Source organism: Haplochromis burtoni, unplaced genomic scaffold (assembly GCF_018398535.1).
Source record: "Haplochromis burtoni strain Fernald_Lab_line unplaced genomic scaffold, NCSU_Asbu1 Contig_147, whole genome shotgun sequence".
NCBI lineage: Eukaryota > Metazoa > Chordata > Actinopteri > Cichliformes > Cichlidae > Haplochromis > Haplochromis burtoni.
In genome coordinates this window covers 1,137,815-1,155,339 of record NW_024582508.1, presented here as the reverse complement: position 1 = coordinate 1,155,339, position 17,525 = coordinate 1,137,815, and the positions used below count along the sequence as shown (strand labels likewise).

The following is a 17,525-nucleotide window of genomic DNA, read 5'->3' as shown; positions in this document are numbered from 1 at the left end:
TATGTTTTCTTTGCAACTATTGCATTTAATGTGAGAACAATGGCTTACAAGGTTAGTAAATATATTATTATTAACTTATTAATAATGCTTTTCATAGCTCTGTCTTTCTGTCCACTATGTTCTTAATAAATTAGACATAAAATAATAAAAGCTAGCTTAAAAAAAAACAACGCATACACTGTAAAAGGTGGTTAATTTGGGTTGCATAATGTTAATAATCATTCTGTCAGGAGTTACAAGCATCTTATTATACATTAACTAACACTTAATACAAGAACCTTATTATAAAGCATTACCTTTTTATTTCAACATGAGAAGGAATAATAACAATAATACTAATAATATGTGAATCTCCCTTCAAAAGCAATTAATATGACGCAAGCAGGACAGGTTTCATGTTCCAAACATTTTGAAGTCCAGGGCCTTTAGATTGCAGATTCAAAACTGAATCCAAAGTGCTTTTTTTTTTTTGTAAAAATGCTCTTTCCTTAAACAACAGTGAAACACTAGGACATTTCCATAAGCTGGAGGAAGCCTGATAACTTTCACATGCAGGCCATGACTGGGCCTGACAAAGAGCGGACAGACGGGATTACCTAATTCACTTTAAAAATCAGCTAGTCAACAGAGCTATATGAAATGAGCACAGTACAGTTCTTTAAGCATATAAAACCATGTGAAAGTTAAACATATGTATCATAACCAGCTTTGTGAAATAGGCCCCAAGTAGAAAGCAAGACAAAGCTTTTTAAGGCTGTGGAATGATCCACAGACCTTCAAGTCAAACCCTTTGGAAGTGGCACTGATAGCCTTAGACTGACATATTTGAGCATCAGTAATAGGATTTGCATTAGTAAATGTTAACATGAAGGGAATGGGAACAAATATCACAGAGAAGGACAGTCAGTGGATTCTGAAGATCCACTTTCTGTGTACTCTAACAGTTGGCATGCACAGTGTCTCCCTACAGGCATCTGGGGAAGGGCAGGGCTGGGTACCATATAAAGCAAGGAGTATGGACCACAGATATGGAGGGGACATTCAGGGTGAAAGCATAGCCATATCAGCATGATCTAAATTTGCTATTTACCCCGCTCAGTGTGGACTGCCATCGATGGGTTTTTAAAATGACAGGAAGGAGACGAACAATACACGAAGACATAAGCAAAAAGAGAGGACATTGAGTTACAATACCAAGAGATATGAATATATCAGCTACTAGTGAAAAACAAAGACATGCAGTTAAAAAGAAATTTGTTTTCTGACGGGGAGAAAGGAAAAAAATAAAAATCATAGGCCTGGGTTATTTCTATGTACCATCTAATAAGATGAGAACCAAATAAGAATTCAGTCATGGTGAAAAGTTTGTAACGTTAACAGACACGAGTAGTAACAGTGAATTGTTAAACACAGAACTCAGTGGAAATGTTTAGCAGAGAACTGAATGATGAACAAACAGACGTTGTTTGATGTGAGAAGCATCAAGTGAAGAGTGCTTTTGTTGGAAGTTAGAGAGAGATGGTAGGTCTTGTTTTAATGCTGGACCATGTCCTCTAAGACTAAATATTTTTATTTAACCTAACCTTCATTAAGAAACCCATACAGTAACCCAATATAATCCCATATCTTCCACTTACTTGTACTTTAATTACTGCAAAAAAAGACATTAAAGACACCACACTGACAAGCAGCAAACTATTTCTATTAATCAAAATTTACATCCATAGCAATGAAATTTTGATTTCAAAGGCCATACAGAAACTATGAATTAGCATTAATTAAGAGCTTTCAATAGATGCTGATGTTAAAGTTGGCATGGTTCAGCATTAGTTCATTGAGGGGTGGGGAAGGGTATAATCTTCTGTTGGGTGTAATCAAGGATAATATCAGGTGTTTCAGCAGCAGGCGTCTACTCTGAGAACCTCAAGAGAAACCGTTTGAAAGAGAAAACAAAGTAGATGTCACACAATGCATCTAATGAAAGTCCACTTCACTTACTAGAACCTTCCTCTGTCACCATGCCGAGTCCTTCTGCTTTGTTCTGTCTCTCAAATGCATTCAAGTCCAGGACACTAGGAGAAGAACCTCAAAATCAAATATGAGCATATGAATCATGCGTTTGTTTCCAGGAAGAATAATATCATAGTACCGACCTGCAGGACTGCATTAGTCCTGAAAGACTCTTGAAAAAGCCTGCATCTCTTTTTTCTTTCAAGTAATCGAGCATTTTCTGCGATGGGTGAAGTAAAGCATTACAGTCTTGTCAAAAAAATGAAATGTGAAATTAAAGTCATAAACTGGCGGTATGCACACACAGTGCAGAATGACCTCACCTGCTGAACTTGCACGTTGCCTCCATTTAGGATGGAGATGCCCAGTTTGAGGGTGCAGGTCACCATGGGGCCCAGACGACCTGATAGCAAAAATTTAAGATAAAAAACAAAAAGCAGCCAGTTAAGGCAATTCATAATCTCTACAAACAAATACAAGCACGCACTTCTCTAAATATAGTTACAAAGTGCTTTACAGATCACAAACAGGTAAAAATAAGGCATGAAAAACTTAAATGGAGAAGACAAGGAGGACAACTTAGACCTCAGACGATTAAGAGCAACCATTTTCTGCTGTGACACTGCTTCGGACACAACAGTAAATCAGCTGCGTAGCTGAGTGAGAAACAGATCATTACCTTTACTGGAGCTGATCATCTGCAGCACCATTTCAGCAGCGCCACGAGCGTGCAGCCTCGCCTGCTGATAAAGGATCTTCTGCTTTTCCATCTCCTTCTCCTGAGGGACGAACACACACATACAGTAATGAGGAAAGCTACATTTGAAGGAGACTGACCACCTTTGCTACCAAGCCCCCACCAGGGTACCTCGAATGTCTTTTCTTTCCCTTCTTCCTCTTCTTCTTCCTCATCCTCTGCACAGCTCTGAGAACACAAAGGCTCGCTTCAGGGTTTGATTTCATTTTCCAGCTGCCTAGATTTCATTTGCTGATAATTGATCAATTAAACTTGAAAGAACACTACCTTTGCCATCATGTCTGCATACGCAATATACAAAGGATCTTCTTCCAAGTGACTGAGAAAAAAATAAAGTCATGTTGTGTTAATATCATATATTCTGCTGGTTAAAGTACACAAAACGGACAAATTGATATTGATTAAAAGTTAGACAATTATCACAGCAGATACCTCAAAAACTTGGATACACAAAAATTAAAACAGGCCACGGGGCAAAATATGTAATATGTGATCTGGAAGTGATTAAAAAAAGTTTGCTAATTGCTTAAAAGCAGAGTCATAACCATCTCACCTTCTTTCTGTCAGAGCATTGTGGCTGAAGTGCAGAATGAGTTGGTGGAGAGGGTCGGGCTGGATCTCAGCCACCTCCTCTTCCTCCTCCTCCACAATCTTCATTGGTGTTTTCTGCACAGGAGTGAACTATTAGCTCTGCTCAAATCGCAGCTGCTTACTACTCAATGCACGAGACCTTTGATTCACTGACATCTTTGCAAACTCACTGACACTTTCACGCATTTGTCCAAAACACTGAAATGAGTTGTTAACATTCACCTAGTACCAGCATGCAGATGATTTTGATTTTTTCGGTCCTGGTAATCCATGAATAGGACAAGACGTTAAGAGTGACTCATGAACAACAGAGTTGGAACACGTTTTCAAATGCATGCATGTTGCAGCAAACAGATGCAAGCAGTAAGCCGTTGGGTGATATGAATTTGAACATGGGGAATGATCCAGACGGCAAAGGAGCCTAACAAAGAGGGACTGTCAAAACGACACAGTCTTCGAGAGCCCAAACTAATCTGACAGTTTGGTCAAATAAAACTGACAATAAATTAATAATCATCCGAAAGGAACAGATTATAATCTAATCATCATGTATTTAAAGCTTTAATCAGTGAGAAACCTTTTTTTTTTAAGAATTTGCTGCACATCTGCAAGATCTAATATGAAATGTGATCTTCACATGACTACGCGAGCATGCCACTGATGTCACGGCCACAGAAAGTACTGGAATTTCACCTTCACACTCACACTACAGACTTACAGAGTACAGCAAAACGACAACTGATGGGTTGGATCCAGATCGGACAGCCAAACAGCTAGTGACAGTCTCCTATTGTAGTGAAAGGCCCTCCTTACCACTGCTGTCAGAAAGGCATAGCCTGCTTTTCTAGAGCTGTGAGTGCCGGAGCTGGCCCTGTGTCTCCTGAGTTGATCATGCAGCCTCTGACCCCTGACGGACCTCTGTTTGAAGGGTTTTGCGCGCCTAGAGCGGGGGACCCTGGGTGCTTTGGGCGAGGTCCCCACCCGGGCGCGCTCCCATGGCTCAACAGGTGCAGAGCTAAAGAAGCATTCGGCAGACAGGACTGGCAGAGGGGTGCCAACGCAGGGCACATGGGGCGAGGCCAAGGCTAGCCCAGTACTTACTGCCAGATCCTGAACTAGCTTCTCCTCAAAGGAGTACTCCTCTGCCTCTATCCAAAGTCTCTCATAGGCCGGGATGAAGAAGTTGATAGCACGATGCCTGGGGAGGGGGAGGTGGGGAGGAATGAAGGGGGGTAGGGGAAGGTAAGAGTGGCATTAGGGTAGGTTCTGGTGAGTTTTTGGTGGAGACAGGAAGGAGAGATGTTGGGAGGAGGAAGGGATTACAGGAAGTGCATTTCAGGCAGGGTGGTGTGATTGGTCAATGTGGGATCCACTGGCTCTTCTGACTGGTCATGTTTGGTCTCTAAAATACCTGCAGTTACCTCGTCAAAGGAGCATGCACACTTTAGGTGGGTTTTTGTTTTCTTATCTTAATGAAACTAATCATAATGTTGGAAACCAGCTGATCAACTTAACAAAATCAAGACTGATATATTTCTTTCTGCCTTTCTTCTTCTCTCCTTTCTTCATTGCTTCCTTTAGGGTTCACCTGAAATGAAACAGAGGCCTGCGGCTTGCAGTGCATTTCCACTTTCCAATAAAGTTTGTTTCACTCAATTCTCAGGCTCATTCTAGCTGACCAATCAGAATCAACAGTGCAGAGACAGTTGATTGCTAGGCAGAGATCGGTCCACAGCCTGGTGGATGAAGGGGGGAGGTTGAACAGATGAAGCATTCACCCCGTAGTTTCACTTTACCGTCAGCAGGGAGAACAGGCGGTCAAAGCTGGAGGCTTTGAATGCCCTTTCCAGCCAAACCTCCCGATAGCCATTCAGGAAGTAATTATTAATTTTGTATCTGAGGGAGGATGAGGTAGTGTTATGCAAGAAAACAACACAGAGGAGAGAATGTCATTAGGGAGGTGATGAGGGGTTTTACATGGGCACACAGTCAAGAAAAGAAAAATGAGCCCACCCTCCCACGGCTATTTGGTGATCGCTTGTTATGTACGGTTAGATTGAGACAAGACAATGTCTTAACTGGTTTATTTAAATAGAGAATGCCAATATTTAGATATTGACATTTTTTGCGTTGTCTGAAATGTTGCAGGTGTTTGTTTGTTTTTTAACTCACCTGGGTAAATTGTAGAGTGGAGCCATGCGGAAACAAGCCACTACAGCACGTTTACGCTGTTTCGATAGCAGCTTCTGCCACACACACTTTTTATTCCTAAGTGGTTGCTCCACCTAAAAGAGGATAGTAGACATTTGTGACTATACAAGGACGTTACACATAGCTTTTTAACTACCCTTTAAGACTGGGATTATTCTACAACCACAATTCAATTTATTGTAAAAGAATATAGGGGGAAAAAATGTCGAGAAGGTTAATGACAAAAGCAGTGAGTAAGCTAGCTGCACAAAGAAATAAAATGGTATTTGAGAAACTGAAATGACTAAATGTTCTAGAACATGTCAATGTCCGGTAGTGGACTGTCAATATGTTTTTACCTGCTCCAGATGGAAGACTGCAGCAGAGATGCTCTGGACTCTGTCCACTGTATGCTCTGGGTTTGCTGGTTCCTCGCTCTTCACCACAACATCTTTGTACAGGTTCATCTGCCACTGGACCGCTGGGTCATCAGACTACAACACCAAAATCAATCATTTAAAAAAAAGACTAATAAAAAAAAGCACATGAAATCAAGTTTTATTACCTAAACTACTGGAACCAATCTTACCTTGTCCTGGAGATGGAGATTCTGACGCAAATGCTCCTTCACCTCATCATCTGTGTCTTTCTATGAAGGGACATGCAATGTGGTGTTATTAAAATATTTCTTCATTTAATTAAAACATCAGATTATTTGTGCAATGCAAAAGAAAGCACACCAGCCTGAGAGAAGTGCACCTATGAAAGAAAGTGTCAAAGTATGATGACTGCAGTGCTGATGGGGAAAAAAAAAAAAAGACCAAACTGACTGACCATCTATCATCATCTTAAAGATGGATGCACAGACCACATTCTACCTGTAGACCTACCAGTGATGAGAGCAAGTTGCACTTCATAGTACTCCATATTTTTTTGGACTTGCAAATTCATTAAAGTCATCTATGATCTAACATAACAGATATGTATATGTGGACCTCTGCACGCCATCCCTACAGATGCTGTGATCTAAAATCCTTTGTTCCAGGTCCTATTTTGTCAGCTCACCAGGCTGTAGCGTATCTTGGCCAAAGAGACGAGCTCCTGGTCTCCTGGGGTGCACATGTTAAGGCCGATGGGTAGCATCTTCTTCAGGGCGGCTACAATTAGAGACGTTTGAATGGAGTAGTATTCACCACGTCGGAGCTTGTGTTTCCTCTCCTGGTCCCCACCTGTCTACAGAGGTTAAGAAAATATAAGAGACATAACATAAGATGACTAATGTGAGAGCTGAAGGTAATCAGAGACCATAAAAATAATGATTATTTACCTTGACCTTAAACATACCTTTCCTCTTAACAATTTCTTTATTGTCATTATTAAAGTTCTTGAAAATTGAGAGTTTAGATCAGTTTGACACCTGAGCTTTTTACTCACATGGACTTGCACATACTGATTAATATGAGCATCAATTCTTAAAGTGTGTGTGTGTGCGCGCGCATGCGTACGCAGACAGACAGACAGACAGACAGAGCAAAAAGTAAGGGAAAAAACGGAATAGATCAACCAGGTTCTCAAATCACATTTAAGTCATTTTATAATAAGGGGGCAAAAGGTGTTTCACCTACAAACCATTCAAAAAGATGAATCACAACCGATGGGACCAAAGTGGAGTCTTTCACCATAAATCATTTAGCAAGCAGAGTCCTTCAAAAGGTGAGAAGCTTTAAAAAAAATAAAAATAAAAAAAAATTCTTCTGTGAGAATTGAACCAAGACACTCTGAGAGTACCAATAAATCAAATGCTGAGCCAAAACAAATAAACATCGAACTCTCTCTGTGTCAGCTGGTTGAGAGGCTGCTGGACGACACGCTGTCATCATCTAGATTTTTAAGAGACTTTATTACGACAAAAATGTCAAATGTAAACCTAGCGTAGGTGTGAACTTAGGAGTGTGAACTCACTGAGTTGATTCATAAAACAACTCACATTTGCATATTTGTCTTGTTCAGCACGTGTTAAAGGGGCGATTAAAAACATAATAAAAGTGCTTGTTCAAGTAAGTTTTCTTTACATTAGCAGAACCTGTGATATTGGAACATCAACAAAGGATATTCAGGTTATGCTTTTCCAAAGTGCTGATATTATAAAGGAAAGAAGAGCTACATGAATTCAGCTTGAACCCAGAGATGATTAAAATGTACTTTCCTTCATCTCCTTCATGAATAAGGACAAAGGTCATCTGCAGTCTTGTGAAAAAGAAAGTTGTTGAATCGAGATTTTAACAGGATGCATGGTCCTGTGAAAACTTTAATTTTAACATCACAGTATAATAAAGTCCCTCCTTAAAAGGAAAGAGTCTTGAATGAAAAATATTCATGTTATGAATTCATATTAAAAGAAGCTCAAAGAATGATTATTATCATCTGATTACCCATAAAATCTGATCAGGACTTCTAACATGGTTCATTCTCAGCAAGGCGATAATATTTGTGAATACTCGTTATTCATTAAATCTGGTTAGTCTGACCTTATGACATTTTTCAGTTAAATCTATAGTAGGATCACGTCCAATAATAGCATGTTAAGTAATATTTCATATTTTCTTTTTTTAAAATGACATTTCTTACTTTATCAGATTCAGTTATATTGTTGTGAGCATCAGTTAGTGTCTAATCTTTTTTACATTTTACATCTCTCTCTTTTTTGGATTTCTTTGTGTCAGCCGAAGCTGAGTGATACAAAATTAAAACTAAAGATATTTTAAAGCTGTTCTCACACACCAAGTTTCAAATCATTCTGACACAGGAGCAAGTCAAAGACCCACATCCCCATCTTTACCTTAGACATCTTAGTCTTGCCTTCACCAGTTAGGAAGCCCAAATTGTTGATTTCATTCTGAACCACAAAGTTTTGCTCCTCACGCTTAAAGTTCTGGATTCAGAGAACAAAGAAATAACGTGACTGGAATAAATGAGTTAATCTTGGTATTGTAACTATTATCATGAAAGACTGGACAGCGAGGCTTACATGTGACTTGCACCAGAGGATGAAGATCTCAGCCACCATCCTAAAGAGCTCAGTGGAGTCTCCGTCCGGCTCCTTCAGCCACCTGGACCTGGAGTGGACAAAGACATGAAGCATGTTTAGCTGGAAGGACTTAATATTTGTCAGATTACATCTGTGCAGGACTGGACCAAAAAACCCCAAAGCAAAACAAACAAACAAAAAAAAACCCCTCAGTGTATTGAATGTTGACATAAAAATTGCAAAATCACTAAAATCCACTAAATAGCATTTTAGAGATGGTCAAGAAGTAGCGTGTATATATTTTGCACCTGTTGTTGTCCACATAACGAATGAGCATGGGGTAGAAAGCATAGAGGTCCCTGCAGAGCACAGCAAACTCGTCCAAGATGAGCAGTTCTGCCTCCTGGTTGTCACCTTTGCTGTCAGCTTTCAGCAGCTCCTCTTCAGCCACCACCTGCATATGCAGTGCATAAACAACAATCAGTTTATTAGTATGAACATCTTCAATAATAATCCCATCTCTCCATCCTCTCTCTGAGCAAAGAAGTATTTTTATTTTCCATAAAGGATGTAAATATACTGAATGTTTACACCACAACTTCAGCAGCTATTAATTGAGTAAACAAAAAGTACTTGAACCACAGACATCACTTGACAGTGGATATAATGTGCAACTACAACAGCATGTACAGTATATTTTAAGCGCTCACCTTCACCGTCTTCTTCTTTAATTTATCCAGTGTGGGCAGGAAATGGGTTCTGAGCAGATCTGCTCCAGCTTTGCAGATGATTGGCTGAGAATAGACTGTGAATAAACATCCGGAAATTATTTTCTCAGCTGAGACACTGACATTTTCAAGAATAGAATAGAATAGAATAGAATAGAATTCAACTTTATTGTCATTGCACATGCACAGGTACAGGGCAACGAAATGCAGTTTGCATCCATCCAGAAATGCTTTAGTGATATAGATATATTACAATATATATTAGCAATAGTATAGATATGTAAGTATATTACAGAAATGGGTCTATTATGGTATGTTATAATGTACACGGTATGAAGTATGTTGTGAATATTCTATAACTATAAGTATGTACAGGCTGTAGTGAGTACAAGCTATGTACAGGCTATGTACAGGATATAAATATGAAAAACTATATAGAATATGAAATAAATAACTTTACAGAAATCTGAGATATACAGCTATACAGAAGTGAGAACTATGCAAGTTGTAAACAATAATAAGCCAGCTTTTGCAAAAGGTCTGAGTCACAGTTTTAAAGAACACAGGTGAAAAGTCATCCCTTGATCCCTGGAAAAAAGATGTTAGACAGCATCTCCAAATAACTTATTAGAATCCCGCGACTGGAATACATTTACTGACTTCTCTAACAATAATACTGGGGGCTTACCGGCAATCCTCTTCATCCAAGGAGCATCATCAATGCCCAGGTTGCTGTTGAGGATCTTGAGGATATTTCCCAGAATGATGCTGAGGTGTTCAGAGGTCACCATGGTGCAGCACTGAGTATCTGGGGGCGAGTTCTCTGGACCTTTCTCCCACCAGTAGGACAGATAGTTACACAGCATGGGAAGGATTACCTCTATAACCTGCAGCAAATGGGCAGAAGGCTGAATGTCTGAATCAGAGTGTGTGTACTGTGACATAAGTGAGATTATCAATGCACAGCTTCCAGAATTGATTTTATATTTTTGCTATGTTTTTTGTATGTCGTATTTTACATTTATTCAATAATATTAAATAAAATACCAGTTGATTAAAAGGATAGTTAATATTTTATTTCACTTATAATAACTATAATAACAATCAAAATTAATGGAGCTGAGGCTGAGATGGCCTGACTTCCAGTGGCCTGACCTTTTATACTTCACATTGAATTGAGCACTTCCAATAATACAAACTAATAGCATGTAAAGTAGTCAGCAGTTGCAATAAAAAAATAATCCAGATGTTTGTTTAATAATACTAATATCCCATAAACTCTTCTGACCTGTGGCATGTCACTATAGCGAGCACCAGACTCTGACACATCATTGACGTCTTTGAGAAGTTTGTCAAGACGAGGCATCTCTGGGCACATCTCCTCCACTGTGTCAGGCATACTCAGGACTAGAACAGGAAAACAATCGCTGTGATTAATCACAGAGATTCTATCTATAAGCTGGCATTCTTAAAACCGCCAAGTTAATAATAGTATATATTTATCAAAAGACATTATATAGTAACAATCAAATTAAAATAAAAATGAGGATCAGGGAGATTCTTACTGGCTCGCTCTCGAGGGGTCTTGGTGTTGAAGACTGAGAGTGGGTTGTGAGCATTTAGATGAGGCTCCAGGAAAGCTACGGGCATGGCTCCAACCAGAATCGCCAGGCTCTCCCCCAGTGCTGGCAGATGCCTATTTATGATACAAATCAACATGGAAATTTGCATAGTGTGATATTACTTATGCAAAATAAGCACACAGATAAAGACACAAGTCAAATGTCAAAATGTACAAGAGCAAGTTACTCTTGTAGGTGGAAGATTTTACAGGTGCCGGAAATAGGCAAAGACATATTTTTTGGCTTGTGTTTGTTTGTTTTTTTAAACACTTTTTTCCCCCTTTTCCCCTGTTTGCAGTCAAAAACTTTAAAAACTTCACCGCTGTTATTTTTACAGTTTGACTTGGCTGAAAGTTTCTCATTCAGAGCAGCTTTTTAAGATGTTAGTTTTGGGGAACCATTTCTATTTATTTAGTTATTTACTATTTTAAGTAGATCTATATAAAATACAAAAATGAATAATTTTAGTCAAGACCACTACAATGATTACAGAAGAAACACAGTGAAAAGGAGATCCTTGGGTGGAGGTGGGTTGCAAAGTGGCTTGCAGATGCCCAGCAGCTGTGGCAGACTAAAGGAGCTATGAAATTATCAACTGGATCCAAAGAAAGGTGTCAGCTTATGTGAACTGAAGATCAGGTGATCTTCCAAGATTGAGGATCAGACTGGTTTAATGGAAATGGTAAATGGCCTGTATTTGTATAGCGCTTTTCTAGTCCCTAAGGACCCCAAAGCGCTTTACACAACCTGTCATCCACCCATTCACACACACATTCACACACTGGTGATGGCAAGCTACATTGTAGCCACAGCCACCCTGGGGCGCACTGACAGAGGCGAGGCTGCCGGACACTGGCGCCACCGGGCCCTCTGACCACCACCAGTAGGCAACGGGGGAAGTGTCTTGCCCAAGGACACAATGACCGAGACTGTCCAAGCCGGGGCTCGAACCGGCAACCTTCCGATTACAAGACGAACTCCCAACTCTTGAGCCACGATCGCCCCTAGTGGAAGCTTGAACTTAAACAGTAGGCTTGATTTTTGCCTTAATTTTGTAACAGACGCCCTTTCCCATCAAATTTGCCATATAAATCAAAGTACATCATTAAACAATGAAGTATTTAATAAGTGCATGTGGTGAAGGTGTGGTCCTGGGCTCAGCTGCAGGGGAGGGGTGGTGCCAGGAGGCAGGTGAAGCCACAGGTGGTAGCGACTGGAATGATGACAGTGTCGTTTCTTTTCGTAGTGAAGCAAAAGACGAGCATGGTGTGTGTGAGCTGAGACCAGCGCTAAGTGGAGACTGTGGCATTGTGTGTGTACATGACAATAAAAACTGAGAACTGTGAACACAGCCATCGCGTGTGTGGGTCCATCTTACAGTGCACATCTTGTCAGCCATATCATACTTACCTGTGTATAATACCGATTTTCTGTATTAGAAAAGTTTTGCCTCCTACCTCTCCACAAACAAGTTCTTTCCTGTTCCCAGACAGTACAAACATGTCAGAATTCTGTAGCAAGACAGCTGGACGTCATCCACTGAAACAAATAACATGCATTCATTAAACATCAGCAAAAAGAAACGAGAAACTTTGAGGGAAAACCAGTATGAAAAATAGGAAAAGATATTAGAATATTCCTATTAGAAAATCCATATAATAGGAATTCTGTGCAAACTGGGAATATAAAGAAGGCTAAATCAACTATTTCCCATCTCGCTTTTGGTGTATTTAACTATATTTTGTTTATTCTTTTCACTTTTCTCTTAGCTAACTATGATAAATAACTACAGTATGAAAAAAAACTATAAAAAAGACAGTCGAGAACAGCAAACACTGAGCATGGAAACTCACAAAGCAAGTCCACTCCAAACTCGTATGTTTTGATATGCTCAAAGAGGGCAGTGAGGATAGGCAGCAGTGCCACTGTCACATAGTTTATGCTTTGACTGACGCTCTTCATCTGGGCACGGGATTGCATGAACTTTCCCAGTTTCAGCATCTCCAGCAGCTTCTCCAAGTCTTCTGCTGCATTCTCAAAGAAAGTCTTTAACCCGACTTTTACCAGCTCCGAGCCAGTCTTCATCACTGTTCTGTAGGAAGGAGGGAACAGAAAGGCTAGTATGCATGCAAAAATACTTTTTTTATGAGTTAGTGGTTTAAAGATAATACATGCGTGTCTTTTATTGAGCTTTATTACAAGTCTTATGAAGTAATACGCACTTACCTAGTGTCAAGTGAGTGAGTAAGGATGTGCAGACAGCTCACCATCATTGCTGAATCACTTCCTGTGGGATATATTTAATGTAGATACTCGAAAGGATTGCAAACAAAAAGCCACACAAACATATGAACAGAAGCAACCTTACCAAAGAGAGAAATCCTGTGTCTGACAAGAGCTGCCAGCTTACAGAACAGACTGGAAAAGAAAGGAAGTAAGAACGAAACTGAAGAAGATGTTAGGAAAAAGCAACCGAGTGAAAGAAAACAAGAAAGGGCTTTATGAAAATACAAGAAAACACAATGATCAGCAAAAACATGATCACAGTACCTGGTGACCATCTCCTTCTCTTTATTGGAGGCACAACCACAACTGCTCAGGTTCTTACTAGGTGTAGACAGGAAGTACAGACAGTGGTTTTTAAATGTTTGATCAGTCAGGGGAAGCAACACCTGGGGAGAAGAAATAAACACTTTAATTAATAAAAATAAAAAAAAGTAACTACAACAGCACATCAGTGGCTCAGCTGCAAACAGAGCTCCCAACCTTGGCAAAGAACTTGATTTCCTGGTCATGAGGGGATTTGTCGGTCTTCCCACTGGTGGCCATCGCCTCTGGATTAACGATGTTGAACACCAATGTCAGCCAAGGCTTTTAGCACTGAACAGTACTAAAAAAAGGTACATCAGCATCTGCGTATAAAAATGCAGCAGACTTACCAAGATGAGCAATGAACTCCTGGGCAGAGTCAACATTCTTCAGCAACCTCTTAAGGAACTTGTAAGAAAAGCGTTTTTCCATTGATGATGAATCCTGCTCCATGTCCTTCAAGCCTCTGTGAGACAGAAACACTACTGACTACTAGTCAAGAGTCAAATCTTTGGTTTATTATCTCAAAATTTCAACTTACTCAGCAGTTTGACTCAGAAAGTCAAAACTTTAAGGTACTAACTGTAAATTTTGAGATAATAACAGAAAATTTTGAGACAGCAACACAGCCAAAAAAATGCTTTTTCCAGTAGTGGAAACAAGCATCCATAGTAGCAGAAGTGCTCATTAGGATTTTCCCCAAGTTTTCAGTATAGCACTGGTAAAGTGCTATACAGTTGCCTAAATTTTCATTTCTTTAAAACGTGAGCATTAGGAGGCTGACCTTGTGATGGCATAGCCACTAATCTGCAGGAACTTGAAGAGCTCCTGGGCCTTCTCTCTGTCTCTGTACTTCTCTTTAGCTGTCAAGGTATCATAGGGTACCAGCAGTGGGTGGGTCCCTCCTCCTGGACAAGATTGAAAAGTCATTTCAGGCGCTTTCTTTTGAACACAAATAAATAACACCTCGATTGCTGTTCATAAAACTTCACTACGATTTGCACACCTTTGCTGACAAGCTCAGTTTTCTTCTTCTTGGCCCAGATGTTGTGGTAATTTTCTGCAACCACCTCCACCATGCCCTGCAGAAACAGAAAAAGTGCAGCTTTTCTCAGTTTTTTTGTATTTTGTATTAGAAGATACATGGGAACATTTAGGAAGAGTCAAATGAAACCCAACCTGCAGCTCTCTCGACAAGGTGACATTGTGCAGATCCATTGGAGCGGGACTGAATCCATTAATCTACAACGTAAAAAAGAAGCAAATTGCTTTTGAATCAGCATTTTAGCTGGCAAAATGTGCAAAAGCTAACAAAAAACAGCAAAAGATAATACAGATGAAAGGATATGATGGATGGCTGTGATTTATGAACAGCAAACGGAGAAGTTTTAACTGCCAACATCGCTAACAGACTGAAAATTCATTTATTGCCCTTCTGCTGTCATCCCTCCTGGATCTAGCAGATTTATCATTTAGGCTACTAAAAGACATCTGCAAGTAAATGTTGCAGACAAAATGCTAATATATGCATATATCCACACTTTACTCATAGTCAAGTCTTTTCCATGCTGCATTTCTGCATCAGTGGCTTTTAATTGAATATTTCTTAAGATCTGCTAAATGTTAATTGTAGAATTTTTGTTCATTGACTCAATAAAAATGATCCCTACCCACGCTTAAAATGTGTGTTTTAAATGCTACGCTGAAAAGACTAGCAGTAAAAATATCTCCAGTCTGAAAAAATGTGAATATTTTCTTTTATGTATTTTACTACAGTACGTGCTTTGAGCTCTCTATGGATCAAAAAAGACTCTTTATTCTTTAAGTTAAAAACAAAGCAGACATTTCTCAGTTCCCAAAACACAGATTTCCATTAAAAAAAAGTGGTCTTGAGAAATGAAGCCTTCATTAAACTTGTATTCATTACTGACACAAGCCACTGGGACTGTTGTTTGGTGTTTATTATTCTTGCATGACAACAGTGGTCCTGCTATTTACTTTTTAATGGGCTCCTGTTATAAATGATGTCTGCTTTCTGTAGCATGAATCACCAAAGACGGAAAAATTAAAAAGGAGCGTCTAGGGAATTGTTGTCAGTTGATGAGATAGTAAATATGCATCACAAAAGGAAACATTTATAAATGTGTTACCTGGGACTCCGAGATCTTCCGCTGTTTTTCGCTCTCTCGTTGCTGGAACATCGCCTCACCCTCTTTGGTCCTCTCAATGTTCCAGCCCATAGCCAACATGCTCTTCAGTGACTCTCTCACTGGCCAGCGATATGTTTCTCTCTCCTACAGAATGAACACATTCACAGTCTAACACTCTGTCCTGTAGAAGACATGCAGGCTATATAGAATAGGCCTATAGACCAGATGTCACAGCTTAACAAAATGTGAAAACATTTACACAAAAATCAAACAAACACACGTGTATTTCTTTTCAAACTTCTGATAAAAATGTCCTTGTAAAATCATTACTTATGATGTGGCTTTTTTCTTGCCGTCTCAGTAAACCGCCTCAGAGAGTTTTCAGAACATAAGTGTGTGTGTCTGTCCACCTTTGATAGTGTATAAATTTGTTTGTCTGTGGCTCCACCCTTGCATATTTTCTGGCTACCTTAGTAGGAGTTTTAGAGTTTATCTTACAGAGTATATTTGGCCTTCACCTCTCGTTTTTGACCCAACACCTGACACAAAACCCGAGTGGTGCATTTGCCCCTTTGGTTGATCCAGCCACTGTTCACAGAAGCCTCATCAGAAATACTCTCAAGCTGTCAAGGTGCCATTCTTCAACAAGGGTGACCAGCTCTCTCAGCTGTGTGAGCACTAATGTGCACGTACCTTCTCACTCAGAGATTTATAGGGCTTCAGGAGTGGATGGGTTTTGGCCTGCTCATCCACAGTGTCTCCATGTTTCCAGCCCACTGACATCTGCAACACAGTTTATTTCAATTAATTACACCATCTCGCATTTTATTAAACCATGAAATGTAAACTGTTTTAGTAAAATGACTGAGACTACAAAGTACAATTACAACTTTGCATTTCTTTGGATTTTTATAACATAAATCGACTCCAAGCATGAGTGAAGAAGACACTGAGAACACGAAGGCACGAACCTTCTCTGAGGACCACTTGTCATGGGAATGCTCTGCATATTTGTTGGCAATGTACTCAAGTTTTTCAGGAAGGGAGATACTGAAAAGTCAAAATTGTGTTTAAGTCATAACATATAAATAAAAACATTTAGAAACATGACATGAAACATGCTGCTTTAACAAGGCTGCATTTTTAGAACACTTACTTGGCAGTGCTGATGGGTTTGGGGTCAAAGTTACCCTGTGCGTCCATTGATGCCTGCTTCTCCAGCGTTGCACCTAAACTGGAATCCACAAAGTCTGGAGGCAGGGCCCCAGCGATTGCACACAGGCATGACTTGGCCATTTTGAAAAGTTCAGTATCATATTTCTACAAAATGTAAGAAGAGAGGGAAAGGGGTGCTTAGAAGTTTCACCATTTCACTTTTATTTTTTCAGAACGTGTCTGCTGAGACAACTACAGTGGAGCAGAGTAGGATCAGCCCCCCTCCCAAAAAGGAAGTCTGCACCATGTAGTGACCTGTCACAGACTGATAAATGATTCATCTGATTTGACTTTGCCTCAGCTGCACTGCTCACAAGCACTTCATTGAGCTTTCACTTCACTGCCTCTGACTACTGAGAACTTTTCTCTCAGGAGATCCACACTCAAGTGTTGAAAACTCAAGATTTAAAGAAATAAATAAATAAGAATATATATATTTTAAATATGGGAGAACAGAGTTTTACAAGCACCACTCAGCTACCAAACATTTTGTTCTGCAAAAATGCGGATCAGAAAAATACCACTTCTAGTCCCGGTTCATTCTCGTAGAACAACAAATACGCAAAATACAGAGAATTTTTACAGCTCTATGCACACTGGGCCAGCTCATCTTTAATAATAAATACTTATAAATAAATTCCTGGC

General features: G+C 39.7%; 1 protein-coding gene across 6 annotated transcripts in view; it reads right to left on the bottom strand.

Moving 5' to 3' along the window:
• ryr3 (ryanodine receptor 3) overlaps window positions 1–17,525 on the bottom strand; it is a 114,552-nt gene that overhangs the window by 13,036 nt on the left and 83,991 nt on the right. For 4 of the 6 annotated variants that reach the window (XM_014336541.2, XM_042224719.1, XM_014336546.2 and 1 more), the window contains 34 exons: window positions 16,822–16,985; window positions 16,637–16,715; window positions 16,359–16,448; window positions 15,666–15,809; window positions 14,695–14,757; window positions 14,522–14,597; window positions 14,300–14,423; window positions 13,866–13,981; window positions 13,693–13,760; window positions 13,477–13,598; window positions 13,295–13,344; window positions 13,153–13,213; window positions 12,780–13,018; window positions 12,384–12,465; window positions 10,870–11,000; window positions 10,593–10,711; window positions 9,993–10,191; window positions 9,287–9,381; window positions 8,885–9,030; window positions 8,577–8,664; window positions 8,388–8,480; window positions 6,614–6,781; window positions 6,138–6,197; window positions 5,908–6,042; window positions 5,531–5,643; window positions 4,460–4,556; window positions 3,321–3,433; window positions 3,035–3,086; window positions 2,879–2,935; window positions 2,690–2,789; window positions 2,334–2,413; window positions 2,154–2,230; window positions 1,999–2,072; window positions 1,091–1,105 (listed from right to left, as the gene is read on the bottom strand). In XM_014336541.2, the coding sequence (XP_014192027.1) occupies window positions 1,091–1,105; window positions 1,999–2,072; window positions 2,154–2,230; window positions 2,334–2,413; window positions 2,690–2,789; window positions 2,879–2,935; window positions 3,035–3,086; window positions 3,321–3,433; window positions 4,460–4,556; window positions 5,531–5,643; window positions 5,908–6,042; window positions 6,138–6,197; window positions 6,614–6,781; window positions 8,388–8,480; window positions 8,577–8,664; window positions 8,885–9,030; window positions 9,287–9,381; window positions 9,993–10,191; window positions 10,593–10,711; window positions 10,870–11,000; window positions 12,384–12,465; window positions 12,780–13,018; window positions 13,153–13,213; window positions 13,295–13,344; window positions 13,477–13,598; window positions 13,693–13,760; window positions 13,866–13,981; window positions 14,300–14,423; window positions 14,522–14,597; window positions 14,695–14,757; window positions 15,666–15,809; window positions 16,359–16,448; window positions 16,637–16,715; window positions 16,822–16,985 (3,490 nt within the window). The remainder of the gene's footprint in view (window positions 1–1,090; window positions 1,106–1,998; window positions 2,073–2,153; window positions 2,231–2,333; window positions 2,414–2,689; window positions 2,790–2,878; window positions 2,936–3,034; window positions 3,087–3,320; window positions 3,434–4,459; window positions 4,557–5,530; window positions 5,644–5,907; window positions 6,043–6,137; window positions 6,198–6,613; window positions 6,782–8,387; window positions 8,481–8,576; window positions 8,665–8,884; window positions 9,031–9,286; window positions 9,382–9,992; window positions 10,192–10,592; window positions 10,712–10,869; window positions 11,001–12,383; window positions 12,466–12,779; window positions 13,019–13,152; window positions 13,214–13,294; window positions 13,345–13,476; window positions 13,599–13,692; window positions 13,761–13,865; window positions 13,982–14,299; window positions 14,424–14,521; window positions 14,598–14,694; window positions 14,758–15,665; window positions 15,810–16,358; window positions 16,449–16,636; window positions 16,716–16,821; window positions 16,986–17,525) is intronic. The other 2 variants (XM_014336543.2, XM_014336548.2) reach the window with 1 other exon arrangement.